The 24,738-nt window shown below is 42.0% G+C and overlaps 2 protein-coding genes across 3 annotated transcripts; both read left to right on the top strand.

Moving 5' to 3' along the window:
* The first annotated feature begins 311 nt into the window (after positions 1 to 311).
* On the top strand, positions 312 to 17,971 carry entpd2b (ectonucleoside triphosphate diphosphohydrolase 2b). Of its 2 annotated transcripts, XM_079289727.1 has the most exons (9): positions 312 to 621; positions 9,315 to 9,432; positions 10,985 to 11,135; positions 13,111 to 13,270; positions 13,539 to 13,766; positions 13,960 to 14,229; positions 15,186 to 15,305; positions 15,654 to 15,788; positions 15,887 to 17,971. In XM_079289727.1, exons 1-9 carry the CDS (start codon positions 388 to 390, stop codon positions 16,103 to 16,105), a joined length of 1,635 nt encoding a protein of 544 aa, XP_079145853.1. In that variant the 5' UTR covers positions 312 to 387; the 3' UTR covers positions 16,106 to 17,971. The 2 variants fall into 2 exon arrangements, with proteins under 2 accessions (XP_079145853.1, XP_079145854.1); XM_079289728.1 differs by lacking the exon at positions 13,960 to 14,229.
* Positions 17,972 to 21,569: 3,598 nt separating this feature from the next.
* Positions 21,570 to 24,557, top strand: phpt1 (phosphohistidine phosphatase 1). Its single transcript, XM_079289673.1, has 3 exons — positions 21,570 to 21,913; positions 22,985 to 23,112; positions 23,380 to 24,557. Exons 1-3 carry the CDS (start codon positions 21,748 to 21,750, stop codon positions 23,470 to 23,472), a joined length of 387 nt encoding a protein of 128 aa, XP_079145799.1. The 5' UTR covers positions 21,570 to 21,747; the 3' UTR covers positions 23,473 to 24,557.
* Positions 24,558 to 24,738: the final 181 nt, after the last annotated feature.

The following is a 24,738-nucleotide window of genomic DNA, read 5'->3' as shown; positions in this document are numbered from 1 at the left end:
CATTCAAATACTGGACTGAAACAACAAGCAGCTCTACAGCACCGCAGTCCAACAGCCTACAAACTGGACCTCTGCCAGACGACACTCCCCTTTTTCTCATTATCATCATTATGAGTCATGTGTTTGTCCTCTCTGAAATAAACAAGGAAGTGATTAGTCTGACACCCTGTAGCTCCAACCTCAGTCACCGGTGAATTTGAATGAGCAGCAGCGGGTAAAACACATTTTTCCCTCCACGGCACCAGTAGCCGTGGTGCTGTTTTCATTCATTGGCGGAGGAGTGCTTGGCTGCGCGGGGAACATACGTTCACGTCATACTTTGCTATCTCAAGTGAAATGTAAAACAGGAGGCAGGCAGCAGGTGAAGCGTGAGGCGGGCGGTGTTAAATGCCGGGGACAGCGGGGAAGCCACCAGCCACGTCTCCCTGTTGCCCGCTATTAAAAGTCGACGCTCAAATTGCCATCGGGCGCAGAATCGGAGCTGCGCTTGAACGCTCGCGCTCCATGGCTCAGCACTGCGCTCACCCGGTCGTCCCCATCGCGCTGCTGGTGTTTGGACTTGTTGCCATCCTGCTCCTGACCATCCCCACCGAGGACGTTCGGGAGGCGCCGGGGTTCATGGTAAGGTCGGTTCCGTTGGGTATTTTTGGATTCGTTTGCCAGCACGTTGAGTCTGTCTGGATAGTGTAACCAAAGCTGTGCTGAGCAGGGTGCGGACACGGAGTCCAAAAGGTGATACACACTCAAAACATTCTGTGGCACTACAGGATTCTCTTACGTTAGTTGCCTACTTGGAGGTTGTTCAGCCTACTTCTGTTTTATTTTGATGTTAAGTTCGCATATTGCATCCTTTTTAATCTTTAGAATCACGACTTCAATTAACAGGCTCTGATCAGCTGTTGAAGCCTAAATGTATGGAAGTTCAGGGACAACAAAATAAAATAGACAAAGTCAAGTTGAAAATTGTATCTCCTACAAGTGTGAACTAGTCATATTACTCTCAATTTAATAAGTCAAGATCTGGTTTAGTATAACTTCGTGCCATTGTGTCCTGCACTTCACACCCTCATTGTGGATGGCTTGGCTTTACAGCGTAGTCTGAGAGGACAGTCAGGTACTATGTTCTCTTTGAGATCACTTCAACATATTTTACAGAGACTGTTTACGAACTTTGATGACACTACAGATCTGGTTCCAGAGCGCCTCCTAAATGTCCCCTTTGTTGTCTTCTGACTGACTGGATGCATTGCGCCAAAGGCGTTCGCTGGCACGAATGATTGAACCATGTGAACGAATCACTTAATCGTGCACACTAATAAGGTCTTTTTTTCTCTCTGTGACACCTCTTGGGGGTCTGTATGTCACATATCAAACATTTGAATAGTTGGAAATGCACCACAATACCTACGTACGCACTCATTTTGTGATTTGCAGGACAAAAGGCCTCTCTAGACCTGAGACTGTATACGGTCATTGTGTCGTGGATACACAAATTTTCTTTCACTTGCGTTGACACTGCTGGATGACGGCGGTTATCTGAGTCTTCAGGGTGGACCTAATGGCTGTGATACTGATAAACTCAATGGTACATTGTTATAAAATGATGAATATTATAGACGTTACCTGCAGCGACCTGCTGATTTATTTATTTATTTATTTATTTATTTATTTAAAAGGGACCATGTACAGTTTAAACATAAATATCTCCATTCGATGCACTGTACCAGTGCATCGAATGGTGCATCAGATTGTAGCTTAAGCTAATTTGCATCTGCAGTCCCTTGGCAGGTCAAACAAGGACAGAACAACAACACAGTAAAAGGAAAAGACATCATATAGAGATATCTCACAAAAAACATACAGGACACCCAATACAACATGGCACACAAATAGCACATCAAAAATGAATGTGTGTCAATAAAATCAAATCATAAAAGACCACAAGAATTGAGGTCAGTGTGTGCAGTGTTGTGCAGTTTTTAAAAGACTTTTCAAGTTGGCTTTAAAAGTGCTAATAGTGCTGCAGCTCCTCACAGCTTCAGGCAGGCTGTTCCACTGGTGTGTTGCTGTTACAGAGAAGGCTGATTGACCAAAAGCAGTGCGGCGAAATGGTCTTGTACAGTCTCGTGTAGAGGATATTCTCGCTGATCGAATCGAAGTTGCTGAGCGAGTATATACAAAGTCACGGAGTGGAGGAGGGGCCAAACCATTTAAAAGTCTATAGACCAGGCACAAATTTGAGAACAATCTACAATTGTTAAAGCTCAGTATGCTTCTCCAGTACCCGACAATGGTGACAGTGCAACGGCCTTTTGTCCAGAATTTTTATTGTTTGCTGATATAGAGACTCGAGAGGTCTTATGGCTGTTTCACCAGCCTGCCCCCAACATGTAATGCAGTAGGACATGTGAGAAAGGATCATGGCATGCATACTTTGCTGCATTTGGAGAGAGACAGTTTCTGATGTATCTAAAATTTGCTCTGTTGAATTTTATGGTTTTAACCATTTTTTTTTTTACATGTTTCTTAAATGTCAAATTTTGATCTAGTATCACACGAAGATACTTAAAATCAGTGACTATTTCTAGCCTTTCTCCGTTGATAAGAATGTTCGCATCAGGAGGTTGTCTGATGGTTTTGGAAAAAAACATCCCTTTTGTCTTATTTACGTTTAGAGTCAGACATGATTGATCGAGCCAGTGTGTGATCCTTTCCAGCACAATTGTTAGCTTGGCAGCTGCTAACTCAGCTGTTTTTGCATGTGTATATACAACAGTGTCATCTGTATACATTTGCAGTTCTACATCATGACACTGTTGAGGGAGATCATTAATATATACCGTACTTTTCAGACTATAAGCCGCTACTTTATACCCCACGCTTTGAGGCGTCGGCTTATAGTCCGGTGCGCTTTATATACGGCCAGTTAGCCGTAAATGCTATTCAGAGCTATGAGCAGAGAAGATCAGCTTTTTCTCAAGTCTGCCAGTGGATCCTAACAGCTCGGAACAGTGTGACAGAATCCACCTTCACCAACGGGTTCTGAAAGGCTGGGATAGTATGAGATTAAGGGGACAGCGCAATGAGGACGACAACGCAAGCTCAGGGGCGGATTTGCCCCGGTTCATGATGTGGTGTGTTCAAGGACCCAAATGCAGACTCGTTTTTTCCAATTTTCTTTTTTTTTTTACAGTTTTTTTTTACAGTTCTACAAAACTTGTTCAAGAGTTTTTTTGTGTGCGTGTTTTTGAGTGAGAGAAATAAATGTTTTGTATGGTCTTAGTTCATGTATAATTGTGTTTACAATGGCTGGTATGATGATGTTGCGCGGACTTTTTTTTCTGACTTTTATTTTAATATGTCTGGACTATTTCCGGTGATCATATCATAAGATCATATCTGGAAGATATCTAGAAGATTTGCCACAATTGTGGCCAACAATCGACGAACTATGATCGCTGTATGGCGCCGTCTCACCACGGAGCATATGGCAGAAGAATACATAACACACCTGTATTCGCACTGGGCGGAGCCGATCGCACACGGCGGATGAATGCATGCTCGTGATTTGACCCCGGACGGATAAAAGCGTGTCCAGCCACTGAGTTTCATTCATTCCACGCATCTCGCCTCGGAGAAAACCGGTACACGAAGAAATGCGTATGATGCTGCTTTTAAGTTAAAAGCGATCCGCCTGGCTGTCGAAGAAGGAAATAGAGCTTCTGCACATTCGCTCGGCGTCAATGAATCGATGGTGAGACGCTGGAGACGCCAGGCCGAAGAACTGAGCTGCTGCAAAAAGACTACAAAAGCCTTCAGAGGCAGGAAAAGCAGGTGGCCTGATCTTGAAAACACTCTTGAGGATTGGGTGAACACACAGAGAGCAGACGGTCGAGGTGTTTCCACCGTGCAAATCCGACTGAAGGCTAAAGCCCTCGCCACCGAAAAGAACATTGGAGATTTCAGAGGTGGACCGTCTTGGTGTTTCAGATTCATGCAACGAAAGGGCCTGTCGATTAGAACACGGACGACCGCTGGTCAGCAACTCCCTCCCGACTTCAAGGAAAAAATGACAAACTTCAGCGAATACACGCAAAGACATATAACCGAAAATTCCATTGGACCAGACGACATCATAAATATGGACGACGTACCTTTGACGTTTGACCTCCCTCTCACTAGGACTGTTAACAGAAAGGGTGAGTCTTCCATCACGCTCAAAACAACTGGCCATGAGAGAACGCATTTCACGTGTGTTCTGGGCTGAACAGCATCCGGACAAAAGCTTCCACCCATGGTGATTTTTAAGCGGATGACAATGCCGAAAGAAAAATTCCCGAAAGGAATCACCGTGAAAGTGAACAAGAAAGGGTGGATGATAGAAAGCGTAATGAAGGAATGGCTGACAGAATGCTACGCGAAGCGAACAGGGATTTTTTCACAGAAAAACTGCATTGCTAGTTTTGGACAGCATGAGAGCCCACATAACGGATTCTGTTAAAGCAGCCATCAAGACGACAAACTCTATTCTAGCTGTGGTTCCTGGGGGCACAACAAAGTATTTGCAGCCCCTTGACATTAGTGTGAACCGTTCATTTAAGGTGGCACTCCGAGTTCAGTGGGAGGCTTGGATGACTGACGGAGAGAAATCCTTCACAAAAACTGGCCGCATGCGAAGAGCAACTTTCTCTCAAGTCTGCCAGTGGATCCTAACAGCGTGGAGCAGTGTGAAAGAATCCACCATCACCAACGGCTTCCGAAAGGCTGGACTACTGCGAGACGATGACAGCGCAAGGGCGGATTTATCTCTGGAGCAAAGTGACACTGACGAAAGATTGACTGAAAGCACGAACGAAGCAATTCTGAGGCTGTTCAATTCCGACGCTGAAGAAGATGACTTTGATGGTTTTAGTGCACAGGAGGACGAAGGCGACAGCGACAGCGATCAATAGCGATCCTGTGTCTATCCAGCCACTTTCCGGCTCGGATCAGAGGGATTACCGTAAGCCACTTCCCGGCTTGGACCTGTGCGGAGCACGTGGAGACGCCTCCTAGTTGACTTACGGTATTACCGTTTTTTCCAGCCACGAGGAACTTTTTACTACTTGAGCAAATAAATGCACTTGAGAATTTTACTTTAAATGCAGATTAGATATTTATTGCAGGTTATATTTAGTTAGTTTGCAAGGGTTAAGCTACAGCTCACATAAAAAGTTACTACACTTGATTCGTTACGTTAATTTTCTTCTTCGATTATACTCATTAGTTTTAGATGCCGAGACGGCTCGGTTGGAGCCGGTTGGAGTTGTTCAATGGTGCGATGAAAAGGTTATTTTGGAGTTGTTAGGAGCGAAGGTCCGGCCGGACCCTCAGTCCTCCTGCTCTCAGTACAAAGTCTTTCTAGGGCTGCTGCGTCTTCTCCGTTGTCCAGTTGTTAAGAATCGAGCAGTGGGGAGAGGAAACCTCCGTCTTTAAATCTTATTGTCCACGAACAGCGGTCTTCTTTCCGTGAACAGAGACGAAGTCCTCAATACATCAGTTGCAATCGTTCGTATCTCCTCATCGGCGCACTTGGACGGCGCCCGTGTCGAAATCCCAGTGTGTTGCCTGCAAATGTCTCCTTTTATCCATCTTTTGGGCTCAGTCGGCCCCCTCCTGTTCAATACATGATCTCATCCCTCCACCCACTGGAGAGGGCGTTGGGTCCTGAACATGTCCGGACAAGTCCAGGCTTCATCCTGTATTATGCCTCTATGACTCATCTCTTGTGACAGTATTTTCCTAACCCCACCCATAACATCTGTTCCTACTTTCTGCCAACTCATCCTGACAAAACACTTCTATCGCAGCTCCGGTCACACAGAACATTTGTTAAATCACTCTATGCATTAAACATTCGTTACATATTGATTAAACATTTTGTTATATAATTCATACACTTTATCTCTTGATTATACTTTATTCTGAGTATATGCTTTGTGCTTTTATATCCTGACTCTCCCTTGAATGTGCCAGCATGTTACCGAGGCAGCTCTGTGGGCTCAACTCTTCTTGACAATAGAAGAAGACAACTTTAGTACGGTACTGTTAAAAGCATCTTGCTGTTCAACAGGGACGCCTGCGGCTTATATACCAGTGCGGCTTATCTATGTACACATTGTTTATTCTGTTAAAAATCAGCTGGTGCGGCCTATATACCGGTGCACTCTATAGTCCGGAAAGTACGTAGACTGAATAATAAGGGAGCTAACACTGACCCTTGTGGAACACCCATTGTGCACTTCAGGTTGCGTGACAGTGAGTCACTAATTTTAACACATTGCTTCTAGGGCTGGGCGATATGGCCTAAAAAAAAAATCTCCGATTTTTTTACAAAAAATCCGATTCACGATTTAAATCGATTTTTTTCCCCCAAAATTTTTTGCAGATGACAGAAGCTGTTGAAAACAATTTTTTCTTTTATTTTGTGATGATTTTCCCAAGTAGGTTGATAAAAATAAAGTGCAAACAAAACCTGAACATTGTAGAAAGGTGCCTGTAGTATACAAAAAGTATTTGGTCACTCTTTTGTTTGCCTGAATCATTTAAATATAAAATTAAATTAAACATAACATTAAATGGCATTAAATAGTAGCCTTCCATTGTAAACAACTGTGCAAATGTAACTTTTTACAGTAAGCTTTTCTAACTGAATACACTGATACAAACACAGCATGAAATAAAATGTATATGACCCTTTAACATTCACATTTTCAAAAGTGCAACATCTGATCTAACATCAACATAACATATTTTGCACAGTAAATAAGTGCATGTAAACAAAATCAAGTGCATTCACAACATAACCAACAGTATTAAACAGTAGTGCATGTTTTTTCTAAATATTTTTTGCCAGGAAGACAAGCCTGTCTACTACCTCTGGCTTCAGGCATGCACGGTGGCATGTAACAATGCCCCCCCCACACACTGAAAAGCCTCTCAGAGGGGGCACTTGTAGCTGGCACAGAGAGGTATTTCTTTGCTAAAGTACTTAGCCTTGGAAAGTTAAGTTGGTGACGCTTCCACCAGTCAAGTGGATCGGTGTCTGGGTCAACCTGCTGGACCACAGGTCAGTTGTTGCGGAGTAGAATGACATCCCCTCCAGCTCCGCAGAGATCCTTTGGCGTGTACTATTGTACAGCCGAGGCAAGGCAACGTCAGAAAAATGTTTACGGCTTGGTAGCACGTACCTGGGGTCCAAAGCTTTGAGACGGTGAATAAACCCCGGCTTTTCCACGGTGTATATGGGCACCATATCTTTTGCGATATACATCGCGACTGCATCCGTGATGGCTTTCCACCGGGCACTCTTCTTCTCATGCGGAGTACAGTTGGTGAATGTCTCCAAAATGCTGGGTTGTTGTTGTGAGGTGGCGGCGGCGGCGGCCAGCAGTGAAGCTGCTGGCCGCCATTGTTTTAGTTTGTAAACAATGCGCGCGCACTCTACTACGGGAACCCAACGGGGGGGAGGGGTGGGGGCGATTTTCTCGATTTTCAATAAAACACATCGCCTTAAAGCACACATTCGAATTAATCGATTAAATCGATTTATCGCCCAGCCCTAATTGCTTCCTATTTGATGAATAATAAGACATCCAAGCCAGTGCTACAGGTGAAAAGTTGAACGCAGAAAATTTCGATATTAACACATCGTGATTGACTGTATCAAAAGCTTTGCGTAGATCTAAAAATACAGCACCAACGACTCCTCCTTTATCGAGCATTGATTTGATTTGCTCTATGAAGTGCAAGGTAGCAGTTTCGGTGGAATGATTTGTTCTAAAGCCAAACTGCATACGATGTAGACCACAGGTGCTACTAAGAAAAGTTGTGAGTTGTTCAATGACAACTTTCTCTGCAATCTTTGACAGTACTGGCAGTATACTTATCGGTCTTACTGGATATAGTTAGTTAAGAGACTGCCTTACTTACATTCGGAGTGGAAAGCAAGGTTCAGTGGCTTTGGCCTTCAGAGCAGGACTGCTGCACGCGTTAACTCCAGCTTCTGTTCCCTCCGCTTCATTGTTTTTGTGTTGAATATCCCAAGGTTCCTCTTTCTTTAGCCTTCCTTTCACTGTGGTCACACAAAAAAAAGGACACAAAAGGGTTTTTCTTAGATTTTGCGAGGAGAGAAGTCCAACAGTTCCCATATAGTTCATGAAATGGAAGGTCAGAGCAGATTATCAAAGCTGCTCTGTGTTCTCTGTGTTTTTTGGCAAGTGTTAGAGCGAGTCCTTACAACTCGCTGCACAGCAATAATGAGAAAATGTTATGAGAGATAACAAGCACAGCTTCCACATGATGTTCACCTGTACTGACTTGAGAAGTTGCGTGTTTTCGCAAACGCCTGAGTGTGGAACGATGTGCAATGTGTGTTATGCATTTCTGCACGTGCACCTTTTATGTTTGTGGTCTCTTTCCTTTGCATCGTCGGTCACATACCTTCTTGCCTGGCTGGATTTCTACTGGTGTTTCCTTTCATTTAAGCAAGTTGCTTAATATTCCACATGGCAGGGAGAGGGGAAGCAGTGTCATGGCAACAGGGTTTTCATCACGGTGGGTAGGCCGTGGCATTTGAGGGAGCATTTTCCGCTCAACAACAAAGTCAGGACTGTCTCGGTTCTTAAAGCAATACTTCACCCACAAAATGACAACGTGTATGTCGATTACTCTCCGTGTGTTTTTTTTCTCACGTGCCTGTTTATGTACACGATGCAGGAACGAGCCTCACGAGCACTTACCTGTTTTAACTTGTTGTGAATTTGCCCTGCAAAATGAGTACGTCCTATTTGGCTAATAGCACACAGTTTAAAAAAAAAAAAAAATCAACCAAACCTCGTCTTGAGATGACAATCGGTGCAAATCAAACTCCTAACGTATGCTCAGGTACACACTAAGAAAGGACTGGAGTAACATTAACAAAACAAATTGTGAAATAACATTTTCTTTTTCTTCTTTTAAAAGTCAAAGTCCGAACCTTTTGTAGCACAAAGGTGGAGCTGCGTGGTGATACAATGTCCTATATTCCTAATGCAATCAGTTTCTGTCCATCATATATGTAAAAGAACACTCTGAGGGTAACCTTTGAAGTTGGCGCTACAAGTTAATCTCGTTTGCAGCTAAACGTCTTCCAGACGCCAAAATCCAGGTCACACAGCCTCCATTGTCAATGTCTTTCTCGCTCTTCTGTCTTTCTTAACTTCCCTTTTCAAGGCTGTCTGTACAATTACCTCTCTCCATGTGTTTTCTGTTCTTCTGCCTGTTGCTCTCTGTAGTACGGGATTGTCTTGGATGCTGGATCTTCGCACACAGCTCTGTACATATACAAGTGGCCAGCGGACAAGCAAAATGGAACGGGCGTGGTCACCCAGCACAGCGAATGTCACGTTAACGGTACGTGTCAGCGCTCCCTTCAACCAAAAAACAACACATGTTTTGCATATTAAACACACTGGGTACCAATACTCGCACACTTCAGAGGTGGCTCTGAAAAGTTTAGATCTTTCTCTTCATAGCGTCTGTAGCCAGATCAGTCCAACAGCCAGAAGCTCCTTAATATTACTTTAGGCCCCACGGCTACGGGTGGTTAGGAGGCCGCTCTCTCCCTTCACAATAAGCCACGGCAACTGTCAAAGGACAGCCACAAATAGTCAACGGCGTGCCCTCCTGATTAGTCAACATAATATGAGTATAAGACAATGCGTCGACAAAAAGTCGAGACAAGGTTATCAGCCAAGTAGGCCACGAGAAGACCAGTCTTTTAAGTTAAGCAAAGAACCACCATATAAAACCAGCCTTCAGAAGTGCTTTCTTACTTTCAGAAGTACGGAGGCCACAATCATGTCCTTCATATCATGTTTGTGTAAGTTGTTCTCCTGAGTCGTCCTCGAGCTTTTCGGTGGTTAAAAACATTTGTCATTATTATTATTCAGTCTATTTTTTCCCAACAACGAGTAACAGATATGTGAGAGCGCAGAATAAAATGTCCCCTGAGCCGCACACTGTCTTAGTCTTGCTCGTTGGAAGCGTGGCGCTGTCTGTGGTGCTGATCGTGCAACTGTCACGATGTCGCTGTTTTTAGTGACTTTGTCTTGCGTTAATCACTTACTGAGGACTGTTTGCGTATCAACTGTAAGGTTTAACGGTGGACGACATGACTTTAACATGCTCTGCACTATTCGTCACAATTCATACATATCGACTGAACCACATTTCCGTATCATTAAGATGTACGGTAATTAAGCATATAATTGAATGATTGTCTAACCACATACAAACCAACACAATATTGAACTATTTAATATGTAATTTGTTGTTTCATTAAAAAGTCTGGAGAAAAAAAAGACTTTGATGTCAGGGGCCACCCATAAAAACCAGTTGATCATAGCTATGGTCCAATATTGTTCATGGCAGCGGTGGAGCAAATAGATAATATAATTATTTGTAATATGTAAAAGTTAAACAGTAAAAAAAACCTGCATTGAGATCTTTCAAACCACTGCTACAACATCTGTTTCTGCTCATTCTCATGCTTAGTCATTGTTTTTTTTCTTCTTACCAATAAATGGCTTCTGTTTGACGCCAGCACAGTTAGCTACCTGTCGCTCACTGCGACCATTAGCATGTCAAGCAGCTAACCACATAGCCGTGCATTTTGGCATATTTCAGCGTTTGGAACATACAGAGTATTATGCACGTACTGCAAAGAAGATTTACGCTGCAGGATGAAGATTCTACACGTTGTAGCGTGCAAAATCGTTTTAGCACTTTCTTGGCTCACTCGCGTAATATAAAAGCTGTGTATGTAGCAATTATGTGTGAAAATGTGAGTGGTTATAAGATAATGTGCAAGGTGCGTCACAGCAACCCACACGAGAACAAGATCCGACACGTCCATCGTGTAATCGGAGTTTATTGTTCTTCTACCTGTTGATCGCCGGCTCAGGCGGAGGGATCTCCAGCTATGCGGGCCAGCAGGGAGCAGCAGGGCAGAGCTTAGAGGCATGTCTGGACCAGGCAGTGAAGGACATCCCCAAAGAAAGACACCAGCTCACACCTGTGTACCTGGGAGCCACAGCTGGCATGAGGCTTCTGAAGTGAGTCAAAGTGTGTGTGTGTGTGTGTGTGTGTGTGTGTGTGTGTGTGTGTGTGTGTGTGTGTGTGTGTGTGTGTGTGTGTGTGTGTGTGTGTGTGTGTGTGTGTGTGTGTGTGTGTGTGTGTGTGTGTGTGTGTGTGTGAGAGAGAGACCAGGCTGTCCCTGTCTGTGTTTATTTTGTTGTGTTTCTACGTGACTTTATTTTTCTTTCACATGAATACATGAATGTAACGCTGTCACACGCTAATCCTTCTGTACAGTGTGACAATAATAAACCAGTAAAGCCATTAAGTGCGATTCAAAACATAGGTATGTACCTTGTGCAATATCAAACCTGTTACATGTGGACATCTGGACGAACAGGAATAATACCGACTTGTTCTCGACTCAGTGAAGTTCTCTGAGCTTGTATCACATATTTTGCATCCAGAGCTGTCTGTCTGTTCAGCCCTGTAGTACCAATCCTTTCTTTATTTCGTCATATGAGGGAACATAAACATATTGCCTGTCCTCCGACTAATATAAACCTAACAAACGACTGTAAGTTGCTGCCTCTTGATTTCCCTGCTTGTAAACGTTCCTCAGCGTTATGAATGTCATAATAAGTAGCAATAGGCCGTATGCTGTAAACACACCTGAAGTAACTATTCATGTGTGAGGTTTGCTGTTGGGGCAAGGATGTCAAGACATGTTTCTACAGACTACCCACACCTTCCTTCTGGTCTCATTAGAAACCTGATCGACTGATAAATGGTGACCGAGCGCTTTTTGGGATTATGCAGCTAAAAACAGCTGTCAGAGGTGGATATGGAAATCATTTGCACAGTGTGAATGAGAGGCAAGACACACTGTGCCTATTTTTTATCTTTCTCTAAACAATAGGGCGGGGCCGGGTTAATAAAAACAAAAAACATCATCAAACTGGTTTGATTTTAAACCAAACACCGGACGAGTACACCGAATTTTAGGTGGCGCACTTGACTCAGCAGCCGCTCCCGAGTGGAACTTGATGAGACCTACAGTATGCTTTATTCATACTTCTGCGAAAAAGCTTGAGCAGAGCGTTTCCACGGAAGTATAACGATTTCACATGGGATCTTACATCGTTTTAGAACAACATTACTAATTCTAGGCACAGGAGCTCCTCCTCATCATCCAACTCTGGCATCATTTCATTTCCAGCCATGGACTTGTGTTGAGACAAACTCGTATGGAACTATTGAAGCACGCCTATCAAATGAATCAACGATCGCGGGTCCAAGCCAAAAAGAAATATGAGAGAGCCCATGAGTGAGAGTGTAGCGACTCCTGCAGAGTTTACACGTTGCCTCGACCTGGTTCTTCATATCGCCTCCTCCTTCGGCTTCAAAATGTTGCCGTATTGGTTTGTTTCCTTTGACACTAACTCTGTCGTGTCCCGTCACCCCAAAAAACACATGCACTTTCTAGGAAACAAACAACGTGCGCTCCTTCCCCCCCCCCCTCCCACCTCGACTGAGATTTGATCTCTTTTTTGTCTCAGCCTTAAATGTAAATGTTTAAATGTTCATCACGTTGTCATATTGCCTTTAACCAATGACATACAAGTTGGATTTAGCGCTGTGACGTTGTTGCCACGGGTTTCTCTTTAATTTGCCTCAACGTGTCAAAATGATAAACGTCGGTTCAGCTGATTTGCATAAATTCAAACTGGTTAAAGCTTGTCCACCGAAAACCGGTCCGGCAAAACCGGAAATTGATCCAGCTCTACTAAACATCCCTTTGCACTTGTAACATGTTGGCACTAATGTAACTCCTTACATTGTACATAAAAGCACTAATTTAACTGTATAGTAGTAAATCCTCAAGGTGCGGGTCAGCTGAATCTTTATAGTGTCAGAGGTCAGCAGGGAGTTTTAAGCGAGGTTTGTGAAAACTGATTTTCAGCTGGAACAATTTAGTAAAAGAAGGCTCTTTTTATTTTTTTCCCCAACAAGCATCTCAAGCCCAGAGCTGTCAGTTCAGATTCTGCAGGAAGTGGGCCACAAAATCCAGTCCTACCCATTCAGCTACCAGGGGGCAGCCATACTGAGTGGTCAAGAGGAAGGGGCGTACGGCTGGGTCACCGTCAACTACCTCTTGGAGAACTTCATAAAGGTACCGTGTTTTGGGAGTCAGTACGTTTCATCTTAATCAACTCAGACGATGATTTGTAGAAATGTCCAGCAGCAATGGTGCTAAAAAAAAAAGCAGCTTGCATTTAAATCTGTTCAAATATTTCATTTTTGCACTTCATTGTTGCAAAAGTGTTTGTCTCAGCGTATTTAGCAGATGACTGATGACACCTAGTGGCCTCTGCAACACTGACGCTCATATATCACTGTTCTCATTATCTTCTTCTGTTTCCCTTCTCATTTCTCCACAGTATGGTTTCGTGGGGCGCTGGTTCAGCCCCGGCAGGCCCACAGTGGGAGCGCTTGATTTCGGCGGGGCGTCCACCCAGATAACATTTGTGACTCAGGAGGAACTAGAGGACCAGCGCGACATGATGAAGTTGCGCCTTTATGGCCACGAGTACTCTCTGTACACACACAGCTTCCTGTGCTACGGGCAGGACCAGGTCCTCAAGAGGCTGCTGGCTCACATCGTGAAGGTAGCGGAAGACGACACGCTCACTAAAACTGAAATGAAACAACCTGCTATTTACTTTGTCGTCATACATGTATACTGTTCTCATTACTCAACTATATTTCACATTTTATGCGATAGGAAAAGTGCAAAATTATACATTTTTAAAGATCTAATTCTACAACTATTTTTAAAGGATATCTCTCTGTCTCTCTCAGTCTCAGGGTGACTCTGGGTCAGTCACTCACCCCTGCTACCCCGCAGGCCACAACAGAACTTTAAAGTTGAACAGTATATTCAACTCGCCGTGTACTGCGAAGTACAAACCCAGCTCCTTCGACTCGCAGGCTTCTCTGACGATACAAGGCAGCGGGCATTATGAACACTGTCTGAGCAACGTGTCCGAGATCTTCTCCTTCGACGGCTGTCCGTTCTCCCAGTGCTCCTTTGATAAAGTCTTCCAGCCAAATGTCACCGGTGGCTTCATGGTAAGAAAAGGCTGGAGGGGGCAGAGGGGTTGTACACGTTGGTAGCTTTATAGACTAGACGGGGGGGGGGGGCTCACAAGTCCTTATTGATTTTAAGTGGTGTAAGACCATTTTTAAAACAAATATACACAGTTGGCCTATATCTGTGTATTTCAATCGTTTCCGTGAAGAAAAGTCAATTTGAAAAACAATATATATTTTTGATTATTATTTCAGAAATAATAGAGCTAACAGAACAATGGCCAAGCTGTGAGGAAATACTGAATCTGTCAAAAAAGAAGCTATTAAGCATGAATCATTGTTAGAAATGACAACAAAATACATAATGTAGACAGAGAATTGCATTAAAAGTTATGATGCAATGTTCACAGGAAATTCATCCAAACTGCTCGTTTTACACAAATGTCCCGCAGTTATGGGTTTCACTCTTCTAGTTGTACAGTTTATCAGTTGTTCTGTATTGTTATTGTTTGCATTGAATATAAGATGACATATCCATAAACCATATCACTTAGTTGGGTCGTCAGTTTACTCAATATACGAAAAGGAAAAAGTTTGGGAACCATTGATATAAAAGGCTTTTACATTTGGACCATTAGTTACCTCACATCATAATATCTAAGTGAGCAGAATGGACTTCAGATCTTCCTTTCAGCAAAAGTAAAACACCACAATGTAGAAATATTGCATTACAAGTAAAAGTCCTGCATTCAAAAATATACTCAGGGAAAAATATTTGCAGCAAAACATTGAGTCATTTAAGATTACAATTTTCACAGTAGGCTACACTTTAGAATGAGCACAATATAGACTCAATGTGCAGATAGAAACATAGGCTGTGAACATTATTTGTTGTGTCTATATGTGTTCAATTTCTCTCCTTGGTAGTTTCTTTTCCATGTGGTATTAACTGCCCCAGTCTGAGTTTTGTATTTTGTCCTCTTTCTGTGTACCAGGCGTTCTCTGCGTTCTACTACAGTCACTCCTTCCTGCAGCGTGCCACCAGTATCACTGCGAGCACTCCTTCACAACTGGAGGAGGCCTCCAAAACTGTGTGCAGGATGACTTTCAAAGAAGTAATGTTGTTTCTTTGAATTCATGTGCCATTGATTTTTATGTCTTTTTTTTTTTGTGTCTGTGAATGTTCAGTTGTGTGGTTTACGACCAAATACCTGCAAAACTATCGATGTGCCCATCAGCCCGAGGTGTACGTTGTGTTTAACGCTAATGAGCATTAGCAGCATGCTAAAGCACCAAATCAAAATGGTGAACGTGGTACACATTATACCCGCTAAACATCATCATGTGAGCGTGTTAGCGTCGTCCTATTGGCGTTCAGCTCAAAGCACCACTGTGCATTTTAACGTTATGTCTACATTCTGTTCTGCAACATTGTAAGACGGTCTTGGGTTTTTCTGTTCCAGATGCTGCTTCTGGCGCCGAAGCTAAAGTCTCGTCTGCAGGACTACTGCGCTATCTCTGTGTACGTTAAGATTCTCATGTTGAGAGGATACGGCTTCGATGAGACATCGTTCCCACGCATTTCCTTCCAGAAGAAGGTGAGAGCTTTATTGTCATTTCACCAAAATGTATGTCCTCCATGCTCATCTGCACACGAATAAAAGACCCCCGTTTTCCACTCTTGCTGATCCTCCAGGCAGGGGACGCCTCGTTGGGTTGGGCTCTGGGCTACATGCTGAGTTTGAGCAGTTTGCTGCCGGCAGAGACGGTGGGGCTGAGGAAGGCCCTCACCCCGGGAGCGTGGGGAACGCTGATCTTTCTCTTTGTCCTCCTGCTCGCGGCGGTCCTGGTCTTCATCGTATTCCAAGCTCGTGGTGGGAAGAAGAAAGGAGGCAGTGAAAGCACCATACTATAACGCCGTACTGTACGACACAATGTTGGATCTAAAACAAAACTGTGAGGTTAAAGAGCTGAATTTGAACTTTATTTAAAGGTCCAGTGTAGCATTTCTGGGGATCTAGTCGCAGAAATGGAATATAATACACATAACTGTTTTCATTCGTGTATAATCACCTGAAACTCAGAATCGTTGTGTTTTCCTTACCTTAGAATAAGCTCTTCATATCTATATAGTCTCACCGTCATGTTTCTACACTAGCCCAGATCGGTGTGGGAACTTGTATGTCTTTTCATATACATGGTCTCCAAAACACGGAGACCGCGCTGCATATTCACTGATTGCTAATTACCGGTAGTTGTATCATTAGAATCACTTTGGGACTGCTTAAACGACGTCAGCTTTAACTTCACAGTCCTTTATTTGTGTCATTTCAAATCCAATGTAGTAGAGTACAGAGCCAACACAATGAAGACATGTCACAGACAGAGTACTGTGTGATCGGCTGTCGGTTTAAGAACAAAGCACACTGGCACTACAGCGGAGGTCTGAATGTAATTTTTATTCTTGAAAAATCCAACCACCATTTGATTGAATGTAAAAAGGTCCAGCGTTTTGGGACTGTACTCTGATTCACTGTTGCAGTAAAATGAAGCACATTGTGGAGATAACTACCAGTTTAATATGAAAGCAATCACTGTTGCATATATATATAAATATATAAATATATATATATATATTCAAAGATGTTTCTCAAGTGGCAGCTTTTATTTCAAATTTATTTCAACGGCATAATATCAACACATTTCCGAGTGGTAGCAATATACCGGTAAACATAATGTAATGATAGCAAATAGCTAGAAAGGTTCTTTAAGTTACTGAACAAAACTTGCATCTAACCTTCAAAAACGTATTTACTCACAGACTTTTTATATTTGTCTTTTTTTGACAGTAAAACATGTTTCAGTCATGAATTCACCACTTTGCTTTTGACAATAGTAGAAGTGATCAGTTTAAGTTGAGAGTGATTGTTTTTGTATCTGATGTGTGTGGTGGTGTTTATGGGACATATTTTGCACCATAAAACTAGAATTGAAGGACTGCTTTGTTGGATTGGATTACACACTACTTATATTACATGTATTGTGCCCACCCCCTCTGCATTATATGTTGAGGTGGAACATGAAAGCAATTTAACCCTTAAAAAGAAATAATCATTATGAAGAAATGTATGCTGCAACATGGACATTCCAATATGTACTCAGGTGTGCTGGCATTAAAAGCCAAAGGCAACTCTTGGCATGCAGCTGTGCTAAATTTAGATTTGGGTTGCAGTAATTCAGTGTGTCTTTTCCAAGAGCTTCTCAGATAGCCCCTGTGTGTGTGTGTGTGTGTGTGTGTGCGTGCGTGTGTGTGCATGTGTGTTGAATATCGATGTATACTGTAGCATCTTTCAAACCATTCTTGTGGCATTAGGTTGTTTGCTAAAAGAAACAATTGGACAATCCTGGTGAAAATTGGTGCAGTTTACATTCAATCAAGTGTGGAAACACATTTTACACCTTACCAACATTTTCACGAGAATTAGCCATCTTCAATGATTAATTCATATGAAGTCAATGTGGATTTTGTATGATTTTATCGTGTCGTTTCATCGCTCTCTGTGTGTTTTACTCCAGATAACTAAATATATATGTTTTGTATTCGGGTCCTTTCAACTCTTACGCACCTTTCCTTCCTCGGTTTGCTCTGGACTACAATACCAAAATACTTTGCTCCACAAAAGTATTTAGCTTGTTCTGATAACTTCCTGCATTGCCCTCAAAATACATTTTATTTCAGATAGTTTTGCAGTAATGTGATATGTAATGTAATTTGCTAATAAATCGTCCTATTTCATTGGTGAACTCACAGATTGAGTCAGTTGGGTCAGTAGAATAATCAGAATATAATGAGATGGAACAAATGAAGGACAAAATACAACTGGAAAATGCATTTCCTGCTGAAAATGCGTTGGAATGCTGAAAGCTGAAATGAATCTCAAAAACATTGCTGAAAATAGATATCCAATTTAAAAAGAAAATTGCAAAAAGCTGAATAATTCAAAAAGTTGAAAGATTACAAATATGAAGTTATATCACCCCTCTCCTGAAAGAGCTGAACATTTTGATATTCGAACGGTTTCTGTAGCTTAAAAGAATTCCAGCAGTGGTGATATTTGTTGTAGTAGTAGTAGAAGTATTATTCGCAGTATAAGTATGAGTAGCATTTGAATAAGTACTAGTTGTAGCAGTAGTGATATTTGTAGTAGCAGTCGTAGTAGATGTTGTCGTTGAAGTATTTGTAATTATAAGTAGTAGAAGTAGTAGTATCAGCAGTCGTACTAATAGCTGTAGTAGTATTAGTACTGGTAGTAGCAGGAATAGCAGTATTAGCAGTTGTGGTATCAGTAATAATAGTAGTGGTAGTGGTAGTAATCGCAGTAGTGGTAGTAATAATATTTATGGTAGCAGTAATAGCAGTAGCAGTAGTAGTAATAGTAGCAACAGCAAAAGTTGTAGTAGTAGTGGTAATACTTGAAATATTAGTAGTAGTTGTCGCAGTATTAGTAAGAGCATTCATTATTTCAACAAAAAAAGCCAAATTTTGAGCGAAATGTTTAAATACAGTTAATCCATGAGGCTTTTATTTTGAAAGGGTGGGACTGGGTGTGGGAGGGAGGGGGAGAGGAGACATAATCATCATGTTTGACACAAACAGAGGTTATTAAATGACAGGCTTCATCACAAGCAGTTCAGTTAGAATTCACTCTCTGGGGCTTTTATTTTGAAATGGGGTGTGTGGGAGAAGGGGAGAGGAGACAGAATCATAATGTTAGATAAACACAAACCGGTTATTAAATGACAGGCTCATCACAAGCATTTCAGTTAGGATTCATTCTGTGTGGCTTTTATTTTAAAATGGCGTGTGTGTGTGTGTGTGTGTGTGAGGAGGGGGGAAAGACCTCTAAAGATCCCTAAGACCTGAATGACTGTATGAGAGATACAGAGAGTGAGAGGAGTGAAAAGTAATTTCAACAAAAAAGCCAAATTTTGAGCTTGTTTAAATACAGTTAATCCATGGGGCTTTTATTTTGAAAGGGTGGTGCAGGGTGGGGGGGAGAGGGGGAGAGGAGACATAATCATCATGTTTGACACACAAACAGAGGTTATTAAATGACAGGCTTCATCACAAGCATTTCAATTAGAATTCACTCTTTGGGGCTTTTATTTTGAAATGGGGTGTGTAGGGGGGTCCTCTAAAAGTCTCTAAGACCTGAATGACTGTATGAGAGAGAGACATAGACAGGGAGAGAGAGAGAGAAGAAAGAATTTGTGAGAGAGAGAATAAAGAATTTGTGTGAGAGAGAGAGAGGCTCTGATATCTCTGGCAAACTTTCTCATTTGGAAATTGTCCGATGTTTTATCTTTTACAGCTTACATGACTGTTGTCCTGCTCTGCCATGTCTTTCCTCACCTCTCCGTTTTGTGTCACGGTGTGTGTAAATGTTACTCGAAACAGGAAACTTATCAGAATACTCATGTCTGATTGGCCGAGATGCAACACGTAACAGCTGCAACAAATCATGTGTGTGCGGCTTTTATTTTAAAATGGGGTGTGTGTGTGTGTGTGTGTGTGTGTGTGTGTGTGTGTGTGTGTGTGTGTGTGTGTGTGTGTGTGTGTGTGTGGGAGGGGGAAAGACATCTAAAGATCCCTAAGACCTGAATGACTGTATGAGAGAGAGACACAGAGAGAGAGAGTGAGAGGAGTGTATGTGCGCGTGTGTCTGTGAGTGTGTGTTTATCAACATCACTAATTGGCTCAATCACAAACACCTGTGTGCCTGAAGCCATTTCATGGAGCTAAAACAGGGAAACACCTCTCAAACAAATCATCAAAACTCCCATAACCATAGCTCCTATTGCTCAGATATTAATAATTGAGGGGAAGAATGAGTTGAAGAACACATTCTGTAAAAATTGTGTAGTGTAAAAAATGTGGCTTAACTGGCGATCTAGAAATGGGGTACCGTGTTCTGTGGAAGATGTTTTTGAAGCAAAATTTAACATTGGTCTCTATGGAGCAGAAAGTTGGTTTTCCTCTCAATTAACGGCTTCCGTGTCAAATGTGGAAATCTGTGGGATTCCACAGTAATTTTTCTACGACAAGGACACTATTAGCTACTTCTAAATCCAGAAATTATGCGTGAAGATTGTGGACACAGTGGCAAAATACAATTTTTGTTTTTCACAAGAATCTCAAGCTGCTCTTCACTCTAGCGGTGACATCACGCACTCTAAGCTGCGCAATACACATCCATTATAAAGTCAGAAAAGGGCTGAAAAATCATAAAAGTTAAATTGCTGCAATTCAAAAAGTTTAAAAGATATCAAAAAGCTGAATCATGTTGGCAATAGTTGAGGGTTTTCGCAACATTTGAAAGTTGAAATGGTGTCTGTAGCTGAAAGTATGAGGAAGTTGAAGGATTTGAAAGTTGAAGAAGTTTAAGAGGATTTGTAAATATTCTCCATAGAGATCCCATTCAAAAAAAAGTTGCTAAAAGCTTAATAATTCAAAAAGTTTAAAGGTTAGAAATAGAAAAAGTCATAGCAGACATGAGCTGAAGGAGCTGAACATTTTGATAGTTGAACGGTTTCTGTAGCTTAAAAAATTAAGAAGAAGAAGCGTTGCGACGAAACGGGGGACGGAAGAAATAGTGGAATAAAGAAACAGGATAACAATAATTGGAATGCTTAACAGCATTCCAACAATAAAACAATTGTCTTGGTTATTAATGTGCTTGATTTATTAGCTTGTGACATTATTATGATATGATTAGATGAATAAGTGCAGGAGGGAAAAAAAGGCATTCAAATGTAACAATATCAGAATTACTAAAACACACAACAATACAAAACATAACATACAAGAATAACCATGGCAGGTAATGTCAATAATGAAAATAATACATTCAGCAAAGGGTCTCATGTTTTTAACCTAGGTGAAGACGTAAAGGAGGAGACTTTAAAAGTAATTTTCTGTTTTAAAATGTCCTCTAAAATCACTATTCCCGAGTTTTCATTAGACATGTAATTTCATCCAGGGTTGTGTTCTCACCTCTGCTGTCACCATACAGCAATGAGTGTGTGTCATCACACACAGAATCCACAATCAGTATGGCAAGATTGGCTGATAATGAAACTGCATAACATCCATATAACATCCAAAGACATAAGGACTTACAAGATCAGGAGTAAATAACATACTCTAGTGTGGTGTGAGTGGACAAGGCAGAATGTGCTTGTTTAGCTTCCGAATGAGTACAGGATTGACTGGGAAAACCTCAGCTCCGGAAGATGACAGTAATGCTTTTATTTTGAAGGCTGTGACCGGAAGAAATCTAAATTGTAGCTTGAAATGCGGAAGCGGATGCGAGTGAGGTTTCCGGTTTTTGTTGCGATGACTTCCTGCTGGTCCATTCGCGTCTAAAACAAGAAAATATAAACGGGCTTGAGAGCTGTTCGGCTTTCTACGTAGACGCAGACACGGAGTTCGCAGGGAAAATATACGCAGTTGGTCTATTTGCGTGTCTGCTAGTTTGCTCGCTGAGTAGCCGAGAGATGTGCACGCAGACGAGGGCCGCGGCTCTGATGGCCAACATACCGCGGGTGGATATCGACTCGTCCGGCGTGTTTAAGTACGTCCTGATCCGAGTGCACAGCAAAGAGGAGGGGGACGACTCGGAGATAGATATAGTCCGAGGATACGCCTGGGCCGAGTACCACGGTGAGTCAGGGGCACCAACCCCGTCCATCACGGAGCACGAGACCGTTAGCTAGCGGCTACACTCGGTGTTCCGCTTATTATTGTCCCCCTAGAGATATAACGTTGCAGTGGTTAGAGGCTGTACAAAATAACTACTGTCAGATGCCAGATTATTAGTAACACCTCGCTAAAACGAATGCAGTCTAATTAAATAGTCCTGCATGAAATCCTACCTTCAGTCGAGTCGACTGTATGTTCTCATTCTGGATGATGTAGTTGATGGTGCTCTTGAATTGTATTGTGAATACTGAGAGGCGTTTTTAATACTTACAGAAACACCTGCTTCCTAAGTGACCAACCAATCATCGCCTCTGTTAGACTGTCAGTCAGACCTGCCTGAGTAAAAAGCAGGATCCAGTCCTGTGTTTTGAAATGTTGACAGCAGTGAATCTCTAGTTTAGACTTAAGCCAGGGATCGGGCCTTGGCCAACATGGTTAGGTATGGCAGAGTAAAATATGGATGAAACATTCACATGCTACTGTGCGTACTACACCTCTTATTCAAGTGTGCCTTTAACGCCATCAAGTGTCTGGTCTTAATATTTACCAATGGTGACTAGAAACAGGGTTTTGTGACGCTTCGTATTGTATGTCATGGGGTTTAGATTAGAATTAACTCTATGTTGGTCCATGTTTTCCTAAAAAATTGGAACCAACTTCTAAGCGGTGTCTTGACTCGGCCCTTGTTTATATTACTGAACGGGGATGTGGGCCAAAGAAAAAAAAAAGAAAAAATCTGGGATGTGCTACCTTTTTCATGTTATTTGGGGAATGTTTTTTGAACAATTGGCGATTGAAACACTAGACTATAACCTCATTTGTTTATTACAAAAAAATGTGTTCACGCCAAAATCCAAGACGCAGTTTTTATTCATAAAAGTGCATATTGATGTCAAAATCTGTGATTCAAATTACTCCCGTATCATAAAGAAACTGTATGAATGCTGAGCCTACTGTGTTTTCTATTGCTCTAAATTGTATTTGGAAAATGAAATGTACTATAAAGTGCATTGTTTATGCCTCTTATTGCAGCTGATATCTATGATAAGGTGTCGGAGGAGCTGGAAAAGGGCGGCTACCTGGACTGTGAGTGTGTCGGAGGAGGGAGGATCAGCCATGACCCCCAGGCCAAGAAGCTCCACGTCTACGGATACTCGATAGTGAGAGAATTCAGCTCAATAAAAACTGATGACCATGACATACATAGTACATAAGAGTAAACGTGCCATAAAACCACAACTCTGAGCTGAAAGAGGCTGACAAGCTCCACATTGCTGCAGAGTTGTCTGATGATAAGTGATGGATTCATCACTAGGAGCGATCCCTTTCACTTCATCATTAAACTCAGTGTATAATGTTGATTATTTCAGCCTAAATAACTGGTTAACCTCTGATGGAATGTTGACGTGTAACTTTTTTCGTTGCAGGGATTTGGAAGAGCAAACCACGCTGTAGCGACTGAGAAACTGAAGGCTCAGTATCCAGACTATGAGGTGACCTGGGACAATGAAGGATACTGAACTGACCTGAGATCAGCCTCTGGCGGGCGCCCTTTCTCCTGGACTGACATGGCACTTATCTGTAACCCCCTCATTAGGAACCACACATAAGAAGCTTTTTGATACCACATTGATAATCCAAGACTAAGACTGACGAACAGCGACGGGTCTGATTAGAAGACTAGCCTTTTTTTGGGCGGGGGGGCATTTTTATGTTACAGTAAAGAAATAGCAAACAATGTTGTTTTTCACATTTTTACTCTACTTGGATCTAAAACAAATACACGGTTGTCTTAGTCTAGTGTGAATGAATAACTGGTCCTGACACACAGTCCCTCACCGACTTGTTGTAGAGTCATAACCTCGTAAATATGACCTAATCACGAAGATATGTTGGAACTGTAGATGCTTTTGTTGTGATGTATGTTTCCTAAAAACTGCTTTTAAACTGTGTGCACACTGTGTTCCTTCTGTCACAGAGCATAACACACACGCAATGCTTCTTACTTTTGGCAAACGGCAGTTGTATGGACTGTAAACTGCTGAAGAATGACCATAATTAAATCCGGGTAGATAAGTCAAAATGAACTTGATGGTCTTCCGAGATTATGTTGTGCTGAAGTATTTTGAAATGCTGACACACTGGTTGCCAATGAAAGGACACCAGATATGCCGTTGAGCTTGTATTTATAATGTGAAGTATTTTAAACCTGCATTCATATGCCTCTGTGGCGGCAACCGTTTGTTCCATCAAAAGTGAGAAGATGTGCCTTCCAAACTCTTTTATTGTGGTAAATTGCTGAGCAAGTTGGTATTTCAAAAAATCAGCTGAGTAGCATTTTACGGTATTACGGTAAAAGCTGTTAACACTAATACGGTCTAATTTAAAAGGGTTCATTTGGTAACATAGTACCTAGAAGATGGTACAGATAGCTGATGATATCGCATAATTCCCATTTATCTAGTGTGAAGACGATGGCATGAATAGAGCCCAAAGCTAAACAAAGTTCCCTTAATAAAGGACTTTGCTTTACTTTACTTAAAGTGCCTTTCCACAATGAAATGAGTGAACTCAATTTGGGAGAATTTGGTAAATAAAGATGAAATAGAAGGATAATACTGTTTGGAGTCTGATTTATTTTTTTAAATGTTGCTGTTTGCACCTGAATTGCCTGCTGTGTCTGTTGCCAACTGTGTCTACTTAAGTTATTGTGCAATGCACGGATGTATACTCTGGAAATCATTTGGAGGAAAATAGTTTTATGATGGTCTGTTGCAGTTGCACGC

The sequence above is a fragment of the Melanostigma gelatinosum genome (genome assembly GCF_949748355.1).
Source record: "Melanostigma gelatinosum genome assembly, chromosome: 18".
NCBI classification, from domain to species: Eukaryota; Metazoa; Chordata; class Actinopteri; order Perciformes; family Zoarcidae; genus Melanostigma; species Melanostigma gelatinosum.
This window is presented reverse-complemented; position numbering and strand designations above follow the sequence as displayed.